Source organism: Trachinotus anak, unplaced genomic scaffold (assembly GCF_046630095.1).
Source record: "Trachinotus anak isolate AG129_WGS33_773 ecotype Australia unplaced genomic scaffold, CSIRO_AGI_Tana_v1 ptg000007l, whole genome shotgun sequence".
Lineage (NCBI taxonomy): Eukaryota > Metazoa > Chordata > Actinopteri > Carangiformes > Carangidae > Trachinotus > Trachinotus anak.
In genome coordinates this window covers 23,102,997-23,126,322 of record NW_027273858.1, presented here as the reverse complement: position 1 = coordinate 23,126,322, position 23,326 = coordinate 23,102,997, and the positions used below count along the sequence as shown (strand labels likewise).

General features: G+C 42.0%; 1 protein-coding gene and 1 long non-coding RNA gene across 2 annotated transcripts in view; one reads left to right on the top strand and one right to left on the bottom strand.

The window, feature by feature from the left end:
- Positions 1-23,326, bottom strand: part of LOC139623341 (uncharacterized) — a 343,520-nt gene that overhangs the window by 101,943 nt on the left and 218,251 nt on the right. The gene's annotated exons all lie outside the window — the stretch shown is intronic.
- Positions 239-22,678, top strand: ncapd3 (non-SMC condensin II complex, subunit D3). Its single transcript, XM_071481479.1, has 35 exons — positions 239-396; positions 1,773-1,945; positions 2,457-2,619; positions 3,361-3,527; positions 3,874-4,044; positions 4,118-4,179; positions 4,267-4,354; positions 5,409-5,542; positions 6,544-6,616; positions 6,714-6,839; positions 7,516-7,768; positions 7,995-8,033; positions 8,878-8,970; positions 9,101-9,174; positions 9,285-9,419; positions 10,244-10,464; positions 10,618-10,809; positions 10,916-11,013; positions 11,237-11,346; positions 11,621-11,728; positions 12,860-12,974; positions 13,632-13,727; positions 13,827-14,065; positions 14,954-15,033; positions 15,482-15,619; positions 16,093-16,226; positions 16,496-16,704; positions 17,253-17,363; positions 17,788-17,955; positions 18,734-18,846; positions 19,174-19,238; positions 19,836-19,883; positions 20,439-20,501; positions 20,675-20,723; positions 22,438-22,678. The coding sequence occupies exons 1-35, from the start codon at positions 345-347 to the stop codon at positions 22,505-22,507; spliced, it is 4,230 nt and encodes a 1,409-aa protein (XP_071337580.1). The 5' UTR covers positions 239-344; the 3' UTR covers positions 22,508-22,678.

The window sequence follows — 23,326 nt, the reverse complement described above, 5'->3', positions numbered from 1 at the left end:
CTATCCCTGATTAAGTCACATATATGTGTACTTTACATGAATGAACGGTTATGTGACATTTATAATTTACAACTCTAACAGCAGCTGCAGAGGCCAAGTCCCTGATTACAAATGAGCATGGGCCCTGGAGTTATTAAATTCACAAGGTCTAACTGGGGCCTGCGTGTGGTTCAGAGACTTTCATTAGCCTTATAGTTACAATCAATCCTCCTCACCAGAGGAGGGCGGTAATGAAAGCTGAAACAATAAACCTGTGAAAAAAATGAAGAAGTGATGAACACATTTTCACTGCGCATGTGTAAAAGTCTGCATTTTCTGGCGGGCTGATTCAAAACATAAACAATATGGAGCTGAATTCTGCGCTGCAGTTTCTGAAGTTACGTGAAATCCCAGAAGGTAAAGCTGTGTGTTTTGAGTATGTACTACGTATCGTTTTTCTTTTATACTGAATAACAGGAATTGATCAAAATGGGATATTTTAGGCTGCCGTTGCTGCTAACGTCGCTGTTTCCCGGGTTGTGTGCCCTGCTCTGAAAGAACCTTGTTCCAAAGCCCATTCACATATCTGTCAAGTTTGACAGTGCCGCTTCGTTTCTGATGCAAAACACCGTTAAGACGAAACATCAGACGTTATACCTCAATCGCTGGGAGCCAGTCGGCAAACGGCTGTGTAACACACCGTGGTTTTTCTGTGTCTCAGAAACGATGCGAAACAGTTGATGAAATATAATTTAGTTAGCCTGTGTATTAGTTATCTGTTTGCCGAATTGAAGGGAAGTGGTGTGTAGTTACGCATGAAGTTGTTCGAGCCAACGCTTAAACTGGACAACGTTAAATCGACAAGTTCATAAAGGGAGTTTGGTGCAAGGTGCACTCATAACTTTACGTCTTAATATAGTTTTTAGCCTAGCAACAGGCACAGCTGCACGTAAGGCGGTGAACAATACAAATGCATATTGACAGTAATTCAATAAACGGAATCAGTTGGATGAAGCCAACATATAAAGATTGTCAGGATTACAGCTCTACTTACCGGAATATGGCGCGCTTCAGTCCACAGCTCATATATTTCATTATACTCAATATTTACGTCATATTTTATGTTTGCACTTAATTCACCTGTCATAGTCATTCAACTCTCCAGACTTCAGCCTTATCTGTAAAAGTAAAGCACAGGTGGTAGTAATAAATTTAATTATGGTAGCATTCCATTTAGGGGATCCAGTCCCAGGATTCTGTTATTGTTCGTTCTCACTCACTGACATGGTTTACTGGGGTACTTAATGGAATGGATCCATCATTAATGTCGTTATGTACCCCTTTGCTTTTCCTGTTTTGACAGGTCAAAGGGTCTGATGTCACAAAATTAACCAATTCACTGTTTCAGGCGTTTTTCAAGCGAACAAATCATTTACGATGACTCCTTCTGCTCTGAGAAAATGCAGGAGGCCTTTTCTGACATTTTGCAGCAATTCACATATTCACATTTTATTAGCCCTGTCTGCTGAGGAAGTGCTCTCTGTGGCTGTGGTGTCAGCCGAGCAGCCGATGTTTTCAGTTTTTAATATCATCAGCTCTTCCCACAGCTCCTGAGCGGTTTAATGTAAAAGACTAAGTTGTCCTTGTGCTGAGGAAAATAATGTTGCTTTAAATGAAGATAAATTCTTACATGAGGAACTCACTCATTCACCAACAAGTTCTCCAGGCTCTGAAATCTAGTCTGTTAGGGTGCTGAATCAGTGCATGTAATGTGATAACTGTTGTGATTTCAGCGTGGGTGGATGCAGTTTGGGATTTGGAGTTCACAGAGAGAAAATCACTGGATGACACCATAGAAGAAGAAGTCACAGCCAGTGGAGACAAAGCCTTCAGAAACCTGTACCAGTGTTTACTGGCCCATGCTGCTGATCAGCAGCAGTCTGCAGGCACAGATGGAGCTTCACAGGTAAAACTGTCCTCTGCTCCAGGAAACTCAAGGATTATTTACAGGGCTTAGACAGTTTACTCTGTAAACTTGAAAATATGTATATTTTACATTTCTGTTGCTGTAGTATCTGTTTAACAAATTTCTTGCAGGCTACATTCGGCTGTCTTGCATTTGTGGGCTTCATACTCATAAAAACTGACTAGAACAGGCACTATCCTGGTTTTACAGCTTGTGGTTTTAATTGACTGTGATCTTGTCTTGACTTGAGTTTTTAGCAGGGGTGTCTCTATTAGCTCCTTACCTTTCCTGCTCCGGCTTTTGTTTGCTTAAAATCATGTATGTGAGTATCTGTACGTGCAAGCGTGTCGATTTGTATACATATTTTTTTTTACTGTTGCAGACAAATCAACAAATAAAAAATAAAACCATGAAACTATTAGCAATCTAAATGCTTTGATGATGCAGTCTGCTGGGTGTCTTTTTCTCCTGTCAGCCGTACACGCTGACTGTATCCTATGTTGCATTGCAGAGTATCTGGGCGACTCTGGGGGAGAATGGGGTGTCAGTCAAGTCTCTGGTTGCTGTGCTGTCCTTCTTCATCCTGTCAGGAAAAGTCAAATCAGCCAATGTCCAGCAGAGAGTGAGCAGCCTGCACGCTGCCTCCCTCTACCTGCTGCTGCTGGGAATCCCAGGTGAGGAGCTTTTTCTTTCTTTTGACTATTGAAAGAGTGAACACTATAATAAAGCTCATCTTCTCACTTGCGTTTCCGCTTGTGTGTGAATCAGTTCTCATTGTATGGACTGGTTGATGGGAATTTAACAGTTAACAGATAATTCTTCATCACAGTGACTCTTGTTGTAGCTCTGGTTAAAGTTAAAAGCGGACATCTGGGAACATGGTGACATCACTACAACAAAGTCTAACAGGTCAAAGAGCGCTTTTCTTCTTCTCTGCATCTCTTGGCACATTACTGCCACATTGAGATCAGAGCAGTTGCATAAAATGTTTGGTAGGAGTGTGTGCTGCATCACATGCATAAACGTGTGTGTGTCCTCGTGCATGTACTTGTGCACAACACAAACAAAGCAGAGACCCACTGATAAATAAACAGCTGTATAACTAATGGAGGTGAAGAGCTCGACAGGGAACAGTAAGGTCAGCAGTGGTTCCCTTCATGAACAGTTTGAATATTTCCCACACACACACGCACATAAGTACCTCAACACAACCAGGAAGATCATCAGTCACTATGGTCTCAACACTGTGGAGTGTGGGTGCTTGCTGGATGCTATAGCACAGCAAACCGGTGAAATGTGAAACGTGTTCTTTTGACAGCTTCCATATAAAGTTAACAGTGATGTCCAGTTGAGTGTTTTGTGTGTTTGTGTGCAGTTTCTTTTTGACTTTCTGTATGTGCGTTCATTTCTTGCAGGGAGCATCGCCAACAAGGTTTTCCACGAGGTTTTGTTGGACACGTGCTCTGACTTGACCTCTCACTGCTGGCCTCAGGACTCTGGGAAAAAACGCAAGAAGGATGGTCTGAAGGGTTCTCAGGCTGAGGGCAAACGCTCCAGACCACAGCGGAAAGACCCTGCAGAGGTACAGCCCTGTGTCCGAAACCACCTAAACCCACAGGAGTATTATGAGACATGATGGAACATCGTTTGCTACTTATTGAATATTTGATATCGAATATGTCAATATTTCCCACCTTATGTGATATTTTTCATAATATTGAAAAAGAAAAGTTAAACATTAATCATAAAAACAAAACTGAAAAATTAAATACAACAATAAAATTATATTATAATATTTTTCAATGATCTTCAAGGAAACAAAATAAGTTATTTATTAGCTACATCTGCTTAAACTCATGATGCTGTGTTTAACACAGACGGAGATGTTGTATTATTAAAATGATGGCGTTTGTTGTTGCTATCCTCAGATGGAGGTGGAAGAGGACGAGGACGAGGAGGAGGAAGAGGAGCTTCATTTCTCTGGACAGGACCTGATGAAGATCAGAGATGCTGTGGTTCTCCTGGTTCAGAGCCTCCTCAGACTCCTGCAAACGTTTCAGCTCAAAGACAGACCCCAGAGCGCCAGCAGCTGCACTCAGGTAATTACCGAGTCCACCGTCTCAGCTGCGTCGTGCCGCACTGAGCCTGAACCTGCCTGGTTTTTCTCTGCAGATCTTCAGTAAGCTGCTTTACCTCGAGCCGGTGATCGGAGAGCTGACCTTCGCCACTGAACAGTGAGTTTTCCTGACGTTTTGCTCTGTCGTGTTAAAGGATGTATCCAGGACATGAAAGAGGAGACAGCTGCTTTTCTCTCTGCACAGAGACATCACCAAGTTGAGGAGCGTCCCTGAGATGGCCTTCTACGGCCTGCAGCTGCTCTGCTCGCCACAACACGGAGACCAGACAGAAGTAAGCTCCAATAACCGTGGTCCATGGGGGTCTGACAGGATACAGACTGAGTGGATTACCGTGCATATTTGTCATTGAATAGCATCTCCAGGCTGCAGATTAGCACAGAAATCTACTGATGTTAGACCTTCAAGCCTGAACTGACCAAGACGACGATGATGATGATGACGATGATGATGATGATGATGATGATGTCAGTCTGATGATGAGCCAGACAGTGGAGGAAAAACATGCTAGTCCAGATGTAAAGAAGCCAACTACAGCTAAATCCACTGTCATGTGCTTCTAATGGCTTTGATAATAACACATGATGTTGATTGTAAAGCAAGAGGCCGGAGTTAAAGGATGAGTCCATCAAAAAGACCATATTTTTCTGCTACTGAAAAATAGCTACTGTACCTACCCATGGAAAAAGTTTTATGTTGCCCGGGTTTTAAAATACTTAAAAAAAAAAAAAAAAAAAGGAAAAAAATTTTTTAAATAGTTGAAAAAGAGGAAAAGGGTTTGTGCAAATTACATTAGGACATTATCTCTGTCCACAAGTCATGTCCTAGTGACTCTGGATAATGCACAGACCTCACTGTCAGCAGCTCTCATGAGCCTTTTTCTTAAGTATGATTATTTCTTCCTCCTTTTACTCCTGTCACCACCACTGTGCTGAGAGGCAGCAGAGATCTCAGAGCCTGCCTGGTTAGAAACCAGTAGAGCAGTGGTTCCCACCCTGGGACAGGAAATAATATTAATAATAATATTTCAGTTTATTTCTTATTCCTGATGTTCCTTTGCTGTTTATTGTCAAATACTGAAGAGTTTTACTCTTTAATGAATCAAGTGAAACTATGAGAGATGGTAATGAAGTAGAAAAATATGGGCTCCACACAAGTAAAACACAAATGTCTAAATGTCTAAATAAAATCTAGTAAATGCTTTGAAAATTGCATTAGATTGTGATCTGATTCGGGTTAAACACGAGGCGTGGGTCTACAGTGTGATTTGTCCCTGATGCCACAGCAGAGGGATGTCTCTGATGTAAACTGATGTGTGTGTTGTTCAGTCCCTGCGGAGGGTCTTCCACCGGCTCCTCTACGTGATCCTGATGATGAATAAAGGCAACAGAGGGAAGCCCTCCCTCCTCACGCCCAGCCAGGACGTCCTCTCCACTCGCAACCAGACCATCCGCTTTGTTTGGTAAACAGCTGCGTTTTCATCAGACGTTAAACCAAACTGTAGAATTACTTTGTCTAAATGTGAACATGGATCTTCTTGATGTATCAACCAAGTGAAGAAGCTAAAACGTTTTAGAGTTTCACAGCTAAACTGGAGCTGGACTTCATCTCTAGCACAAAGTCAGGACACACACTCCAGGCGGCTGATGTGTGATTGACTAGAAGTTTGTATCCTTTAGTTACTTATTGGAACCAGATGAGCAGATTGAAGATAATTAAAATGCAATGCTGCTCATGATGAGAGGAAAAATCTGTGGCTCATTAATTAACCAAAACAATTTGGAAGAAACACAAAGTCTCAGAGTTAAATAATGTTTTTGTTTTTTTAATGTTTTATTAAATTAAATTAAATTCCCAGTTAAACCCTGTAGTGCATGTGTTGACTGCCACCTGCTGGATATGCAGAGATGTGTAGATGGATGTTTCTCTCACGTCTGTCCTGAAGTGTGACGCATTCTCTTAAGAAAGAAAAAAATTCTGCTCTGTATCATTTTTTTTTTTTTCTTTTTTTTTTTAAGTCATTTTTTTGGCCTTTTAGTGCCTCCATTGGATAGGTCAGTGAGAGAGTGACAGGAAGGTCAGGGAGAGACAGGGGATGACATGCAGCAAAGGGCTGCGGGTCGGATTCGAACCCTGGGCCGCTGTCTTAATGGTACGCGCTCTACCAGGTGAGCCACCGAGGCGTCCCCTGTGCTCTATCATTAACTCAGAAAAACAACTCCTCAAGTGAATGAATTTACGCTTCCGGAGGTCTGAGACATGCACTGAAAAAACCCTCCGATGCTACAAATCTATAGAAATGTATCAAATCTGCAGGTACCTGATGTTGCCATGGCGTCGACGCCTGTCTGTATTTAATCAGTGACATCACACGCTGTAATGATTGACTGTTGATTATGTGGGGTATGTCTTGCTGTTTAACTGCAGCTGTGTCATGAAATCGTTTGACTTGTGTGTTGACAGTCACCTTGTGGCTGAGCGGAAGGAGCCGGCACTTCCTCTGCTGCACATCCTCCTGCAGCACATCTGTTTCCAGGTGAGTCCTCCAGCTGTGGAGATAAAAACCACCGCTGTTTGCTGTCACATGGTTGTTAGCGAAGCTGTTATGTAATGTCTGTGCTGTGGACGTTCAGATGGTGGAGAAGAGCGAGTTTCGGAGCCACGGCGCCCAGGCTGTGGGGATGCTGACGTTGCAGATGACGAGCACACACTACGCCCGCTTCGTCAAGTGGCTGTTTAATTTCTCCAGACACTCAAAGGTAACGTGTCCCAGAGGCTCCTGCTTTATTCGTGTGAGAAGTGTCCTGCAGACTCTATACACTGATGTTTTCTGTATTTTATAATTGTCATGATTCATTCATGAACATTTGCTGACTGCAGGTTTCAGTTCTTGTTTAAACTTCATCGGCAGGACGTCGTCTTCAATCCAGATCCATGCATGACAACACAACCACACACACAGTAAAGCATACTGGATTCTCAACAACTGAACTGTTAAACACATCTTTTCATCTGGTTTGTGCTCATAAATACAAACTGATGCTCAGCTGATGAAGACAAACCAGAGACATTGTGTCTTCAGGTTGTCTGTCTCAGACAGAGAGGTCAGCCAGTCTGTGCCGCGCACACAGGAGAACACACACAGCTGCAGTGATGTCAGTATGTACAGTCATACTGAATAAATGAGCCAATAAAAGACAAGAAAAATACATATTGAAGCAGGAGGCCACAGAAATAACAGGTGGTCCAGCTTTTCTTCCTCAGTGGAACATACATATGTGTATGTTTGGACATACAAACATACACATATGGACCAACAAAATATAACCGTTTAATATATTATAATATAAGCCTCATATTCCAGGATGAAGGTTAGCAGACAGCTACAGTCTAAATAGGCTCATCACCTCAGTGAGTCTGTTCTGGTGTGTGTAGATGGTGTGCCGCCTCTTCTCTGTGGACGTGGTGATGGTTCTGCTGGAGCAGCCAGAGAGGAAGCCAGAGGAGTATCAGGACCCGGAGCTCATCGGCTTCCTGCCGCACAAGTTCCTGATCCAGAGCCTGCTGTTTGCTCGGCGCATGGACGAGTCACCCACCGTCCAAGGCCACGCCCTCGCCTCTCTGGCCCAGTGTCTGGAGCTGCCGTCACTCAACGTCACCCGGGCTGTCCACAACCTCTTCTCTTCCAGTGAGCACACACACAGGACCACTCATTTAGATGTGAGGAACCTGGACTGAGTCTGGATCAGAATCTTGGACCAGTTTCAGCTCATGCCCTTTGTCGAGCTGAAACTTGAAAACACACACGTAGTGAAATCACACGACACTTTGACCTGTTAGAGAACAGATTTGAAGAGCTGCTGTGTTTACGTTATAAACAGATTTTTAAGTGACCTGTGTGTTCTGTTGTTCAGCTGGAACCCAGACGGTGTTGGATGGTGAAACCACAGACGGTAGGCCCCCACACTCCTGTGTTTCTGTGTTACACAGTTTGTTGTTTGACACTTTAGGAGAGTTTGGGTGGAGACCTGGCACACGGGTGGGATATTTACCTTCAAATTCATCATGCTTTTAAATGATCATTTTAGTTTATTACAACTTCAGCTTTATTTTGACCCTCATTCCTTTGTGTAATAATCACTTTGTACTCAAGTTCAAATCTGCCAACATGTAGGGATTAACAGATTGGAAACAAACCAACAGACTTATTCAGAGGAGAAAATGATGATTATTTTTCACTGTTTTCTGATTTTTATAGATCAAATAATGAATCAATTGACTGACAAAAAAAATTTGCAGGAAAATCAATGATGAAAATAATTGTTTGTTGAAGCCTTAGTCTAACTGCTGTGTGTCCCGACCTGTTTGACTTCAGTTACTTTGGAAGTTGTTATACCCCATAGAAATGACAAACTATCAGTACTAACTTGTAATGACCCAGTATTATTCCTCAGCAGTTAGTGGTGGCAGTAATTTCTTAGTGAGCTCTGGATTTTCCTTTTTAGAGCCTTTTAGTGCCACAAACCCAAAACTGTTCATTTTATTTTGGTGGCAGCAGCAGCAGCAAAGCTTCACAACAAAATCAAAACTCTCTACATGTATATACTGTTCACCACTTGCTGTTAAAATGTTTTTATGTCGTCAGTGAACAAGTTTTTTTGCTGCTGGCTCTTGGTATCTGACAGTGTGTTGCGAGTACACTTGCGTCAGTGTTTAAATGAAGTGGAGTCTGATACCCAGGCCTGCTTGTGGTGCGTGTTGTTTCAGTGTTTTAATAGATGTAACCGTGTGTTTCAGAGAGTCTAAGCTCCCAGCACACTCAGAAAACCTACCGCAGTCTGCCCTTCAGGACTGTGGAGATCAGCAGCACTGACACCTCCGTCTGTGACGGTGAGACAAGTGATTTTATTACACACAGCTTTGTAAATAGATGTGTAAGCACTGTTTACACATGTGTTGTTTTGTATTGATATTTATACACTGAAAGTCTGAGTTGTGTTCTTATGTATTTTCGATGCAGTGAAGGAGAACCTGGCTCTGCTCCTGCGACGTGTCAAAGACTGTAAGACTAACGTGAGGAAGTCAGCGCTGCAGGTACCTGGAGCCGAGACAGCCTCACGTTTCACATTCAGTTATAATGATGAGGCAGCAGTATATAGTAGCTTTCTGACCTTTAACCTCTGGGCTCTGCTGTGCCTCCACAGGCCCTGGTTGGTCTCCTGAAACACGACGTGATCCCCATGAGCTGGGAGAACCTGGCTGTGCTGTCGGAGCGCTGCAGAGACCCGGCGGTGTCTGTGAAGAAGAAGGCGCTGCAGTGTGTGGGCGACCTGCTCGCTGTGAGTCTCCACCAGCAGCTCTGACACACAGTAACACACACGCACACGCACACACACACACTCACACTCTCTCAATCAACTAACCAATCAAACTTTATGTGTATAGCACTTTTCATACAGGTTAGTGCAGTTAGTGCTTCACAGACGACTGCTGAACTAAAAAGAAAAAGGACAAATCAAATAAAAAAGCTGACAATGAGATACAATCAAATAATAACGTTAGCAAAAAAACATAGAAAATTAATAAATAAAAGAAAAGAAAATACAATTTACAACATAGATACAATAAAATAAAATGACTAATGACTAAAAAACATTTTTAATTCAGTTAAATTTAAAGACTTCAACACTTCTTCCTAGGTCCTCAGGGAGCCTGTTCCAAAAGCTTAACTTAAGTAAAATATTTTTTGAAATGAATAAAGAAGCTCACAGTTGACCAGTGAAGGGACTGTAAAGTAGGTGTGATGTGTTCTCTCCTTCTGGTCCTGGTTGGGACTCAGACTCAAGTTCTGAATCAGCTGTGGCTGATTTATAACATTTTTGGGCAGACCACAGAGGAGAGCATTAAAGGAGGTCTGCTGAATATAAAAGCATGCATCAGTTTTTCTGTGTCACTGAGAGAGAAAATCTGACTGATCAGCAACGGTGTGAAACAGATGAGTGAAATTTTATATTTTTTTCTCTTGCTGTCTAAAGGAGCATGTCTACTCGTGTGCTGCTTACTGGTCCAGACAATCTAGTTAGATTAAAAACTGTATAACGGAGTTTGCAGTACATGTTAATTCTGCTGCTGAAGGTTGGATATGTTTTGCTCTGACCACCAGGCCAAACCAGAGAGCAGTGTAGTGCAGAAGGCGTGGCTGCAGGGTGTGGTGCCGGCTGTGGTGGACTCCGAGAACTCGGTGCAGGACAAGGCCCTGGAGGCTCTAGACCAGGTGCTGCTCAGCCAGGTCAAGCTGTACTCCGCTGGCCGCCACCTGGATGCTGGTCAGAGGCTGACCTGGGACCTGCTGGGCCTGCTCTGTCATGACTGCCGGAACCTCAGGTTGGACCAACTACATTCAGTTTGAATGTTGAAGATTAACAATCATCAATAATATCAAAATAGTTTTTATTGACCTTCAAACCGCTTCGTTACTTGGATCACGGTCACCTCCCCGCTGCTCTTTCTCATTGTGTTTCTGTCCCGTGTCTCCAGCCGATATTTCAGCAGGGCTTTCACCATCTGGTCCAAGCAGAACAAGTTCACGCCGATGTTCATCACCAACCTGATCTCGCACACTGAGGCAGATCACGACGCCGGGGCCTGGCTTCTGCTCTCCAAGGTCGTTGCCTCGTCTCCCAGACTGCCCTACGGCAAGATCCTGGACGCCTGGGACAGCATGATCAGGTGAGAGGGACACACAGGGTTTGTTTTACATGTACTTTGAGCTTACGATTCATTTTCAGGTGAGAATCCAGTGCTTGCGTTTATGTTTGTTTGTTTTTGTTCTTAGCTCAAAGGATGTCAGTGTGACAACCTGCTGTCACATCATAGCTGTGATCGGAGACATCGCTGCACATCTGAATGAGGAAACCAAAGACAGGATCGTTAGTAAGTGACTGTGGTCTGAGATGAGGGGGAAGTTCACCTGAAGAGTGTGGATATGCTTTGATCTGATCTCTCTCTCTCTCTCTCTCTCTCTCTCTCTCTCTCTCTCTCTCTCTCTCTCTCTCTCTCTCTCTCTCTCTCTCTCTCTCTCTCTCTCTCTCTCTCTCTCTCTCTCTCTCTCTCTCTCTCTCTCTCTCTCTCTCTCTCTCTCTCTCTCTCCCTCCAGATGATCTGATGTCTTGGTTGAAGACGTTCACTTTGTCTCTGGAGGTGATCAGTGCTGCCATGGAGACTCTTCATCAACTTGGCTGCAATGAAGACATCAAAGAGACCCAGGTCGGAGATATTCCCATCTCACTGATACAGGAGTGTTTCATAATTAGATATGTCAGGGAGAAAAATGTAAACCAAGGGTCAATGTGATATTGTTAATTATATATTTTTTTTAAATTATCATCTCAGAGTTTAGATTTTAACTGACTCATCCTTTACCTCTTTGTAATTTCAAACTTTTTTAAACTCATGAAATTCCAACATCAAAAATATTTTCCCCAGTATGACGTCCATCACATGGTTAAATCAAAACATGACTCATCCTTACTTTTTTCAGGCTTTCCTGAACCAGCACTGTGGTGAGCTGGTGTCGGTGTGTGAGGCTTATTTAGCCTCCATCATCCTTACTGAAAAGGGAACTGAGAACCTCAACGAGGATCTGATGGTGAGAGCTTTGTTTACGCTGCGGGTTAAAGTCAGGTTTCAGTTGTGAGCTGTTGCTGTTGTTGGGTATTTAACACAACCAGCAGTCATTCCCAAGCTGCTGCTCTGCAGCGATAAAACCATTATCCAGGTTAATGACAACAGCTCTGCTGTGTATTCAGGTAGAGTTGTTCTGATACCAATACGAATATTGGAAATGCCCGAGATACTGTCTAAAGTACTGTGTTGTGTATCGTGGCGTACATGAGTCTACGCACTGATCTGATACCATATCATTTATTATTTAACTTTACGTCATGTGGATAAAACTGGAAATCAATTCTTCTTCACTGCTCTAAAACAGTAGCCCACAAAGCCATTGGAAACTACTGTTTTAGAGCAGTGAAGAAGAACTGATTTCCTTTAAATAGTGTAGCAAAATGTCAGCAATTTGGCAAAATGTTACTCTGGAATGCCCCACCAGTAAAAAGGCAACGTGCACAGAATGCAAGGCTTTAATTTCAATTGTTAAGACATTTGGTCCTAGATTTATTTATTTATTTTTTTTTTTGGTAGAGTCAAATTAGATAACAAAGGAAAGATTCTATGATGTTCATGTACGTGTTTTACCTGAGCCATGCCTTACAAAAATAACAGCAGTCATATCACAACCACACAGGCTCAGTGGTCACAGCTGTTAAATATTTTGGAATGCAGTGGATTGTTACTCGCTATCAGTTGATGCACAAGTATCAAGATGGAAAAACAGAAGAGCTCTGTATTCAGGTACAGAGACATTTAAAAAGAGGGATTACAGAGGAAGTTATAGAGGACTACAGGTTGTCTTCTTAACGTCACAGTCACACAGCTCCGACCCTCACTAAGTGGCTCACAGCAGCGTCTATTAAAGTCTCACTTTACCTTCAAATACACTGAAACAACAGGCTGCAGCGTTCAGGTTCACATTCTCTGGAGGCCGTTTTGGAAAAGCTCAGATTTAAGTCGAAAAATTGTGTTTCAGTCCGAATCAGAGAGAAAAAGGACAGGCTTAATTTGGATGTACTGAAGATGTCATGGTACTGTTTTTGTCACAGACCCAGTGTGCTGCACCGTCCCAGGTCAGTACGTGTGTAACTGAAAATCTCTCTTCCAGATAAAACACCTCCACACTCTGGGTTTGGCCTCACTCCAGTGTCCTGCCAAGGTCGGCAAAAGGACGGTGCTGCTGGTGGAGTCGGTCCTCACAACACATTCTGACAAACTGGCAGGTATGGAGCATTTGATTGGTTAGTTGGCAACTTGCTGGATGATGCCACACACACACACCCACATGTCAATGAATCACTCCGTTCCAAAAAATCAGAGGGCGTGTTTTCCTTAGGGATATGGTCTTGTCTTAACTTGTATACTGACTGACTGATACTGGACTTTTGAGGCTGATACTAATGCTGACATTTGCAAGATTAAAAAAATCCAGTAGTAGTATATCAGCTGATAGAAACAGAAACACTTGACATAAACAATCTTGATATGGATCCTACAGATTTTTTTAAAATCAGCTTTGTGCTACTCTCTGCTTCTAAATTACCTCAAACCTGATTTTTCAGTTTAGTGCTGATGCAGATGCCTTCTATCGAATGTATTCTGATTGTTCAAGAAGTGTGTTATTTTTCACAAAATAATGGCACAAAAGCCATAAAACATGTCTTTCTTTTTTGAGCAAACCTGGTATGTGAAGAAAATGTCTAACTTTCTTCATAAATGTTGAACCTGATGTTGAAGTGTATTTCTGAGGAGTGTGTTGCTCCGTGTCACTAGGGGAGGAGCCAGAGTTTTAAAAAAACCCGAATACAAATCAAGCCCTTGAAAATGTGTGTTCTGTGGAATCATGACTGACTTGTTCTCTGTGTGTTGGTTGTTGACAGAGTGCCAGGAGGAGCTGCCCCCCTTGCTGCCTCTGTCCCAGTTCAAAGCAAACTCTCTGCCCACCAGAGTCAGAGCCCACGGAGTCATCACATTAGGTGAACAGTCCTCAGTGTCTCTGTCACTAATGTCTGAGAAATGATAACCTTGACCTGTCTGTCTCATCATACATGTTATGTTTCCCCTGTCTGGTTCAGGGAAACTGTGTCTGCAGCACGAGGAGCTGGTCCAGAAGTACCTGCCAGTGTTTGCCAGAGAGCTGGAGGTCGGCACAGAGGTCGCCGTGCGCAACAATGTGGTGGTGATCATGTGTGATCTGTGTGTCAGATACACCAACATCGTGGATCACTACATCCCCAACATCTCCGCCTGTCTGCGAGACAGTGAAGCTGTCATCAGGGAGCATGCTCTCATCATGCTGACCAACCTGCTGCAGGTGGGAACAGCACCAGACTCGCTACACTACAAACTGAAAATTACATTAGAAGAATACATTAACAGTATTCATTGTTGCTAAATTAAAAAGATCTGTCATCTGTTAAAATAAGGCTAGGATGATAAACAAAATTTAATATATCTATGCAGACAAGCCCAAATATCGTGACATATGATATTGTCACAGAGGGCGGGGTTACAATATAATTATGTTGTTGTATTTTATGTTTGGTGCGTGTGTGCGTGTTTGAATTGATAATTCTAATATATTTTCAGTTATTTTATTATAATTTGTGTGCGTAAAAATAATGTGATAGTATATTTTTATTGTATTATATTATATATTTAGATATATTTTTGATATCATGAAAAATATCACACATGCGTGAAATATCATGATATTTTCAAATATTATCTCAAGCCTCGTTTAAATCCAAGATTATTTTTTTCTGCCTCAAATATCAACCAACAGCAACAAAGCTATTTGAAAACTACCAAAGTGTAAATTAAAGGGTAAAAAAAAAAAAGGTAAATTCAATTTCATATATTTGCTGCATTTGCAGCTTCCTGGTATTTGTCTGACTTAAATTGGCTTGAAATTTCATACCAGTTAAAACCATCACGACACAATATTTTAATTAAGCTTTTCTTTTAACACTTCAACTGGAAGAAAAATACCAACATCAGAAACATCTGATTCCTCATTAAACAATCAACCAGGAATCAGCTTCTTTATTGTTCAAGTTGACAGATTAGACAATCATTTTCAATCACTTCATCTTGTTTGTGGAAGACTGTACTCTACTCCACCTTGCATTATATAAAGTTTTTTTTCTGTGAGTCTTTGAGCAGGGTTTGTTGTAATGTCTGTCTCTAACCTTTTTTCCAGGAGGAATTTGTGAAATGGAAGGGCTCCCTCTTCTTCCGCTTCATGGTGGCGCTGGTCGACCCTGTCCCTGCCATCGCCAGGTAAATCATACTCTGTATAGACAGAGTGATGATGACTGAGTAAATAATTTAGAATCTAATAAACATCTGATGAAACTATTTTGAGCATAAGGTACCTGAGATACCTGAGATACCTGGCAGCAAGGTCCTGTTGGTCTTTAGTTTCCAGTTCTACAAGGGCTGCAATATCACAAAGTCACTTTTTTAAACTGTAGTAGTACAGTAATATGGAGTATTCTTGACATGATAATAGAGAATGCACTTTTGTATTTAATGTCTATTGTGATGTCCCAGACGAAGATCATATATTTATAGTGCACATATTTTTTCTCTGCTTCAGTCATAGTGTATTTTTCATGCTGTGGTCTCCCCAGTATTTACACATTGCTAATTGCACATATCAACAAACACATTTATCGAACAAAGAAGAAGAATGTCAGACCTAAGTATCATCTGCTCCCCGTCCCAGTCTGTGTGAATACTGCCTGATCCACCTGCTGCTGAAGAAGAGCCCTGAGATGTTCAGCCAGCACTTCATCGAGTGCATCTTCCACTTCAACTCCTACAGCAAACACAAGTCCTACAACAAGTTCCCTCAGAGTGAGAGGTAGGGAGCTGTGGGGGTTGGGCTTGGACTGATATTAAAAAAAGAATTCCTGAAACACTTAAATACTATAATATGATGAATAATAACAACTTTATTTATGACACCTTTAAAAACAGAGTTTACAAAGTACTCTGACAAATGAGTCAAAAGCAGGACAGAAATAAAGTCAAGTTAAAGAGGGCAGACAAATAATATACTTCAATGTAAGATTATGCATTATTAAAAAAAGTAGCTGAAACATAAAATGCAACAATATTATTACAGTATAATTACGTTGTGATAATATTGTATATCGTGATATTTGGGCTGGACTGTATCGAGGTATTGGATTTTGGGATATCATTTCTGTCGACCACTTCATGTTTGGCTCTCTTTGATAAGTTCAGTGATGGCTCACTGAGATGGTACAGTATGTATCATGTTGCAATTCGTGCAAGGATTATATGTGAAGTTAACTTTGTTGACTGATGCAGTGAAAAGGTGCGGTTCTCCCTGAAAGGAGCTCAGCACCGGGAGAAGCGTTTCCGGATCTACCGCTTCCTGTTGGAGCACTTCACAGACGCCCAGCGCTTCAACATCACCAACAAGATCAACCAGACCGTCTTAGGTGAGCGTGTGTTTGGGCTGGGAAGTAAAACAACACTGGGAACGGCTAATACATCAAAGCGCAGATCTGTTTGGTGTAAATGTTTTTCTCCTGACGACTTGTATGATGAAATTAACTCTGACTCTTCCTCATGAATGACGGGTGATTTATGAATTTTTGGGCACGTTTTCTTTGTGTATTCTGGACTGTTATGAAGCACCAGTTTGAGCCTAGAGTAATACCAACTTGAAAAAAAATCCCTTGTAACGTCCTCCATTTCCCTATCCCAGCATGCTTTGCGGACGAAGAGCTGCCTCTGGATGCAGACGGTGCTGAGATTTTGTCGGAGGCCTTCAACATCCTGAGCCTGAAGGAGATGAAGCTGCAGGCCATCTCTGCTCCAGCAGGAGCCACAGAAGGGGAGGAGCCGGAGGAGGAGAACATGGCCACCATGGCTAAGGCTGTCCTGCAGGCCGCTCAGAAGAAGGTGGTGTCCCAGGTTAGTCATCAGAAAATTATTACATTCAATTCACTGAGCAGCAAAAGTAACTTCATCACTTCACTTCAGTTTCTCAGCTTGGCTCCATCAAAGGTCCACCTCACACATGTCACATGCTTTCTTCGGTGTAAAAACAGACAATGAACTTAAATTAGAAAAGCAGCCAGCAAACACTTTAGTGGGATTTACTGACCATCCAGCAGCTAGCAAACCAGGAGCCCCTTAATGTAGACACAGCTGTGGCTAAGTTAGCAAACCAGCTAAAAAACACACAGGAAGTGACATCACTTATATCAATGCTCCTGTAAGACGGCGAAAAAGCCAGCCAACTAAAACAGTGTTAGTGGGGCTGTAATGCTTGACACTGCTCATTACTGGAAAAAGTAATCACATTACTAAGTAATCCATTACTGCCCAACACTGCAGCTGAGTGGGTGGAGTCAGGACTTAGCCGAAGGCACAATAATAAAGGTTTCTACTACTAGAACGCAGTGGCTGTTGAATACCATTGTACAGGTGTGTGAGCTGCTTCCTGCTCTGATCCTCAGGTCCAGAAGAAGGCCTTCATCGAGAACACAGTTCCTCTCATCATCGGCCTCAAGAGTCTGCTGGAGCAGAAACGCTCTCCTGTCCTCAGAGACCTCATGGCCTACCTGCAGGTGAGACCTTGTCGCGGACATGTGCAGGCCCTCTGCATACTCATGTGATGAAATGTATCGTCAGCAAATATCAAGTGTGTGTTTTACATGGAGTAGGACATATTTATTGTAGGACTGTTGTATTAGGTTGCATTAGATGTTATTGGGTGGAGGCTGACCCTCCGACCCTGAACCTGAACCTGAACCTGAACCTGCTCCTGCAGCATTTGACTGTAACCCTCCACCTGCAGCAGGAGACCCTGACTCTGCCTCCTCAGCAGGTGAAGCACATGTAGGTTGAGGGGGAGCAGAGTCAGTATGCATGTCGGCCTTGAGCTGAGGATACCCAGCCTCTGCGTGACACTGCTCCAGCCTCTGCGTGACACTGCTCCAGCCTCTGCGTGACACTGCTCCATGCATGACGTGACGCTGTTGTTCCCACCAGGTGACCATGCAGGAGTACCGTAATGAGGTGAAGGAGTTTTTCGGTGGAGACGAACAGCTGGCAGCTGAGGTGGAGTTTGCTCTGAAGACGGCGGAGAGGGAGAGAGAGATGGAGGAGCAGATGGAGAACTGCAGCCTGACTGGAGACACTAAGACTCCCACTGCACAGGTCAGGATTCAGTCTAATGTTGGGATACACTACAAACATACTGAGTGCAACTTCAATATAAATGTATGTGATAATAATAATAATAATAATAATAATAATATAAACAGTATATTTTTGAACAATTGTCACTATTAATTATCACAATTATTAATATTAAATACTGTTTAAATTCAGTCAAAATATATAAATCTAAGGTCAGGGTTGTTGTTATATTATATATTTTAGGTTTGCAAAATAAAAATGTTAAATGTTTAATGGATAAAAGTGGAATATAATACCTGATATGCACTGATGAATATGTTAAAAAAATATTTTTTATATTTAGTGTTCAACTTAATCACAATATATTCATAAGTTGTATTAAAATGAAATATTTAGAGCTGATTGATAAGTCAGAAAATTAATAATCAGGTATTTTGAATAGTTAAAGAAAATCAAGGTCTAGAAGTGTAATATTGTGTTTTACATCTTCTCTTTGTTTCTTTTGTTTAAAATGTTATAAATGTTCTGGTCAAAAAATCAACCAGTCTGGCTTCTGTCATGTCGACAGCTGATTTTCAGTTTTTTTAAATTTAATGCAAAAAAGAATTATTCAAAATATAAATACATACAGATATTACCATTACTGGTGTGATATGTTTGTGTTAACAGTATTTTGTAATGTTTCCGATTTATTGAGTCTTTCTGAAATTATTGTAATGAGATCATTATTTTCTTAATAATAATGATGATTTGTAGGTGAAGTCCAGGTGTGATGGTGATTCTGGTCTTTCCTCAGGGTGCAGTCCAGGGCTCTCCTGTCACGTCCAGGCCCCTCCTCCCGTTCAGCTTTGCCACCCCGCAGCCGGCCCGTCCAAACCAGCTGTTTGTCAGGCAGTCGCACACTGACAGGTTGGTTTCCACAGCAGCTGAGCTGCACCAGAGACTCAAGAGCAAGTGTTCTCTTTTGATTGATGGCGTCCAGTATCGTAATGAGAACTTGAATCATTTTGGTGGGATTCAAGTTCTCTGTAGCTATGACAGATTATCCTCAGATGAAGGCTGTGTACAGTGCATTCATTAAGTGTTCAGGCACCTGCACTTTTGAATTCACTCTAGTCAAGGTTTAGTTACAGCTCTGGACAAATGCGTGTGTGTGTGTGTGTGTGTGTGTGTGTGTGTGTGTGTGTGTGTGTGTGTGTGTGTGTGTGTGTGTGTGTGTGTGTGTGTGTTTATCAGGCGTATGAGCAGATCCAGACAGGAGGAACATGTCCACTCGAAGTCAGTCGCTCTGGAAGGAACAGGTAAAACTCGCCGGAGGTTAAATAATGATTTACATGTGTTGTCACCGATTAACCAACAGAGAATCATCACCAACCCTGCTGTTCTTCCTGGTTCTTCAAAACTTTATAGCCTCTTTTAGCTCTTTAGTTTCAGTGTCACAGCTCTCACCAGCCTGGTTTCCAGCAGCAGTAGACACCTCCTCTCAGAGAAAAAGCTTTAAAGACCCAGTACCACCACGCAACACAGCAGACAGACACAGTCAGAGAGCAGCTGGTCAACAGTGGAGCATTTAACAGCTAAAGAGCCAGATGTTTCCCTCAGACGCTGGTGGAGACCGAACACAGACACTTTTATCTAAAGCAACTTAAAAGTCAAGGACAACGCTAAAGCTTCAGTGCAGTAGGAGTACAACATCTATTCAAGTGCAAGGAGATCAGGCAGATTTATCAGTGTTGTGTTCACTACTTGATTCTTTAGTTAGAGAAACAATATAAAATAATTTCTCAAAATTAAACCATTACTTGGTTTTAATATTTGATCCAATCAGATGTCTTTTCCATCAAGCATCAGTGACATCACTCGGTCCTGACTCTGTCTTTATGTGTCTTTGTTTCCAGTGATGCCTAAAGGAGCTGTGAATAACAGAGCCATCAGCACCCCTAAAGGTAAACCTGCCCCCACCCTCACAGCACATCACACATCTGATATTCAGACGTGCACACTCTCATCTCCATAACCCTCCAGCACCACACGTGTGCGTAACTGTTGCTTGAACACTCATCAGTCATCGGCAGTGTTTGTGTCTTTCCTAACATTTTACCTTCCAGGTGTAGTTTTGTAAAAGTTATTTGGGGGAAAACATCGTTTCACTTTCTTTGTAAGAGTGACGTGTTCAGATGGATCTCTGTCCCATGTCTGTGTTGAGTACAGATCTAGAGTCCGGACGTGGTTAGCCTAGCTAAGCTTAGCATGAAGACTCAGGGCAGAGTGAGAGAGCTAGACTTAGACTCTGTCTAAAGTCCAACTATAAACTCATCAACATCTGGAGTATCTTGTTTCATCTGTTCACAAACAGAAATGTACAAATGTTCTGACCTGGAAGTTTTCCTTGAATTAATTTTACATCATCTTTAAGTGACCTTACTGATCAGAACTTTCTATTCTCTCTTGCCCTCCACCCACCCTCCACCTGTCCATTTGTCCTCCTTCCTGTGGTCCAGGTGTCAACATCAACTTAACTTTTGACGAAGGAGTCAGCGCCATCTTCAGTGACCGAGGAACCAGTAAGCTAACCTGATCTCTCCCTCAGTTTGACTTGTCACGTGCTCAGACAGCAGTGAAAGAGAATCAGAATCTGTTCTCATTAGAAATCGACCTTGTTTCCTCCAGAAATGAACAATCAGTCAAAGTGAAGGAGACGGGTTTAAATGAGTCTGTTTCCACTGTGTCCTCACAGGTATGGGCGGGGAGACCAGTGTTCTTCATGTGCAGTCAAATGAGCAGCAGTAAGTCAGACACTTCACACAGTCCACGATTCAGTCGCTCTTTCACATGTGGTTTGAATGAGTTTACAGCATCAACATCATCATTTATTTAAATAGTATGAGATGGATTTTCACTCATGCACACCTACATGTGTGAATAAAGGTTTAAGCATTTATGTTTAGGTTTAGGTTTCCTTTTCCAGGTTCTATGTTTCTATCAAAGCCTTATCAGTGGTTCCCAAGCTTTCCCTCAAAAATGTTGGCAGCAGACATCCGACCCCGTAACAATACAGAGTCAAAAAATGTATTTTAATTGTTTGAATGATGACGATCAAATATTCAGGATTGAACTGAAAGCAGGGGAAGCTCAGTTTTTCCTCTTTGTTTGATAGGTTGAGATCACTTGATTCAACATCTATCTCTTGACTCTGCTTCCTTTTAATTTTTCATGTTGTTAACCATATATCCATTTTGATGCTCCAGTTGTTGCCATGGATGTAATTTTTTAGCGAACAATCAGACTGAGATAGCAAACAGGTGGCAAAAGTGGTCCAGACAGTGACGACATGAAAGTTTCTATGACTGACTTATGATACTGTCAGTGTGATAAGTCAGCCTTTATACCAGAAAAAACTTCATTTTGTTTTAAATATTTAAAAGCATCATTTACATATATATTTTTTTATAATTACATCTTTTGACTAAAATTGTTCTGTTTTGCACATGATTTGTCGGACCACTTGCAACACCTTTGCAGCCCACAGTTTAGGAACCACTGTCCTGCATTGTCCAGCTCCATTGTTGTTGAGAAACTGGATGACATGTTCATTCTTTACCCCACACACACACACACACACACACACACACACACACACACACACTTCATCCTGCTGCCTCAAATACTCAGCACCACATGTGGATTCAAGTAGTCCTCAACAAATACACCACCATGTTTGATAAAAACCAGTTGGAAATTCCTGAGCCTCTTGGATTTGTCGTCAGTAGAAACGGACACAGACAGATTGGACAGGTCAGAAAGCACAGAGAGCCTAACACATTGTTGATTTGGGATTTGTTGACAATTAAGAAACATGAAGAACAACCATCCTCATCCTTTTAACTGTCGGTTCACCAAATAAAATGTTGAGGGCTACAGCGCTGTGCAGAGGTTCTGCACACTAAAGGATCATTATGTTTTCAAAAATAATGACAGAGTGTTTTTTATGAAGGTCATGCAAAATAAAAACAGCACCTGTTCTCCTCATACGCCTGCACACAGTTCTTCAGGTACTTGGCAGGTACAGTAGGTTGTTCCAGCATCTTGGAGAACCTGCCTCAGTTCTTCTGTCTCTTCATGTGATCTCAGACTGACTCCGTGATGTTGAGATCAGGTCTCTGTGGGACCTGACTATCTCCTGCAGGACTCCTTGTTCTTGTTGTTTAAATTTGGCCTCGTCCTGCTGCAGAATCACTTTCCGATGTGTCCCTGGTGGCAGTGCATGATGGAGAAGAATCACAAGTGCCTAAACTCTTTGCACAGGACTGTATATATGTTCTGTCTTCTCTCCACGCAGATGGTTTTGGTTTTGGTTGTCCGAGCTTGGACTCATCAGTCACATCATACTGTTTTTATTTAGGTCCAACATCACATTGCATTAATACACTGTTGTGTGTTGAGTTGATGGTTTCTGGGAGGAAGGTGGGATTTAAAATTCAGCTCTGTTCTGTGTTTCAGAGCTCTTCATCCGAGGCAGTGGAACGTGCAGTCTCCTCTCCGCCAGAAGAGACCATCAGCTAAAGTTTAGCTCCATGTTTTTGTGTGTTTTACATCTGTACAACTGCCACTCATGTTGTTATGTCTTTATTTCCATCTGCCTGATGTCGATTCATGTTCTGTCAAGTTTATCTTAAATATGTTCGTGACTGTTTGTTGTTTATGTTTTCTATAATAAATTTCTCCGACTTTTTTTTATTAATTTTTGTGTTCAGTTTAACATTATGTTTTTATACACAGTGTTTTGTGTTTTGAGAATATTCTCACTTTGGTAGCAAATTGTTATTTCTACAGATTTTTTTTTTTTTTCTTTTCAGCTTCACAACTTTAGACGTCAGATTCAATAGAATTATTCCACAGTTTAATCCAAACTACACATCAGTAAATTCAGCACATTAACACTGTCATGTATGTCCCAGTGTACCATTGTGGAGAGTGAGGACTTCATCTGGTGAGCAAAGCAGGAGTTTACCCTCACTGTGACTGTACGTCTGAGAGTTTTGAGACACAGGCGGTGAGTAGTGAGGGTTTGAGGGTTGACTGTGGCTGGGAAGATTTCCACACACCAGGACATCAATGCTATGTGTTAGTGATAGAAACCTATCATGATGGTTCTCCTCATGCTGTCCAACAACTTCATGGTTTGGAATGAAAAACCAAAGGGTCACTCAGGGTTGCTCATATTCTGTGTACACCCACATTGGAAAGGAGGAAGTTAAAGAAAAGGAGAAGTGGTGAACAATGGAGTGTTTAAGTTGTCTCAGTAAATAAACTTTAATTGCAGAGCTGCTCTGTGAAGATGGTGGAGGTTAGGTGCTCAAGTTGGATGCTTTAGTTTGGGATCATTTGT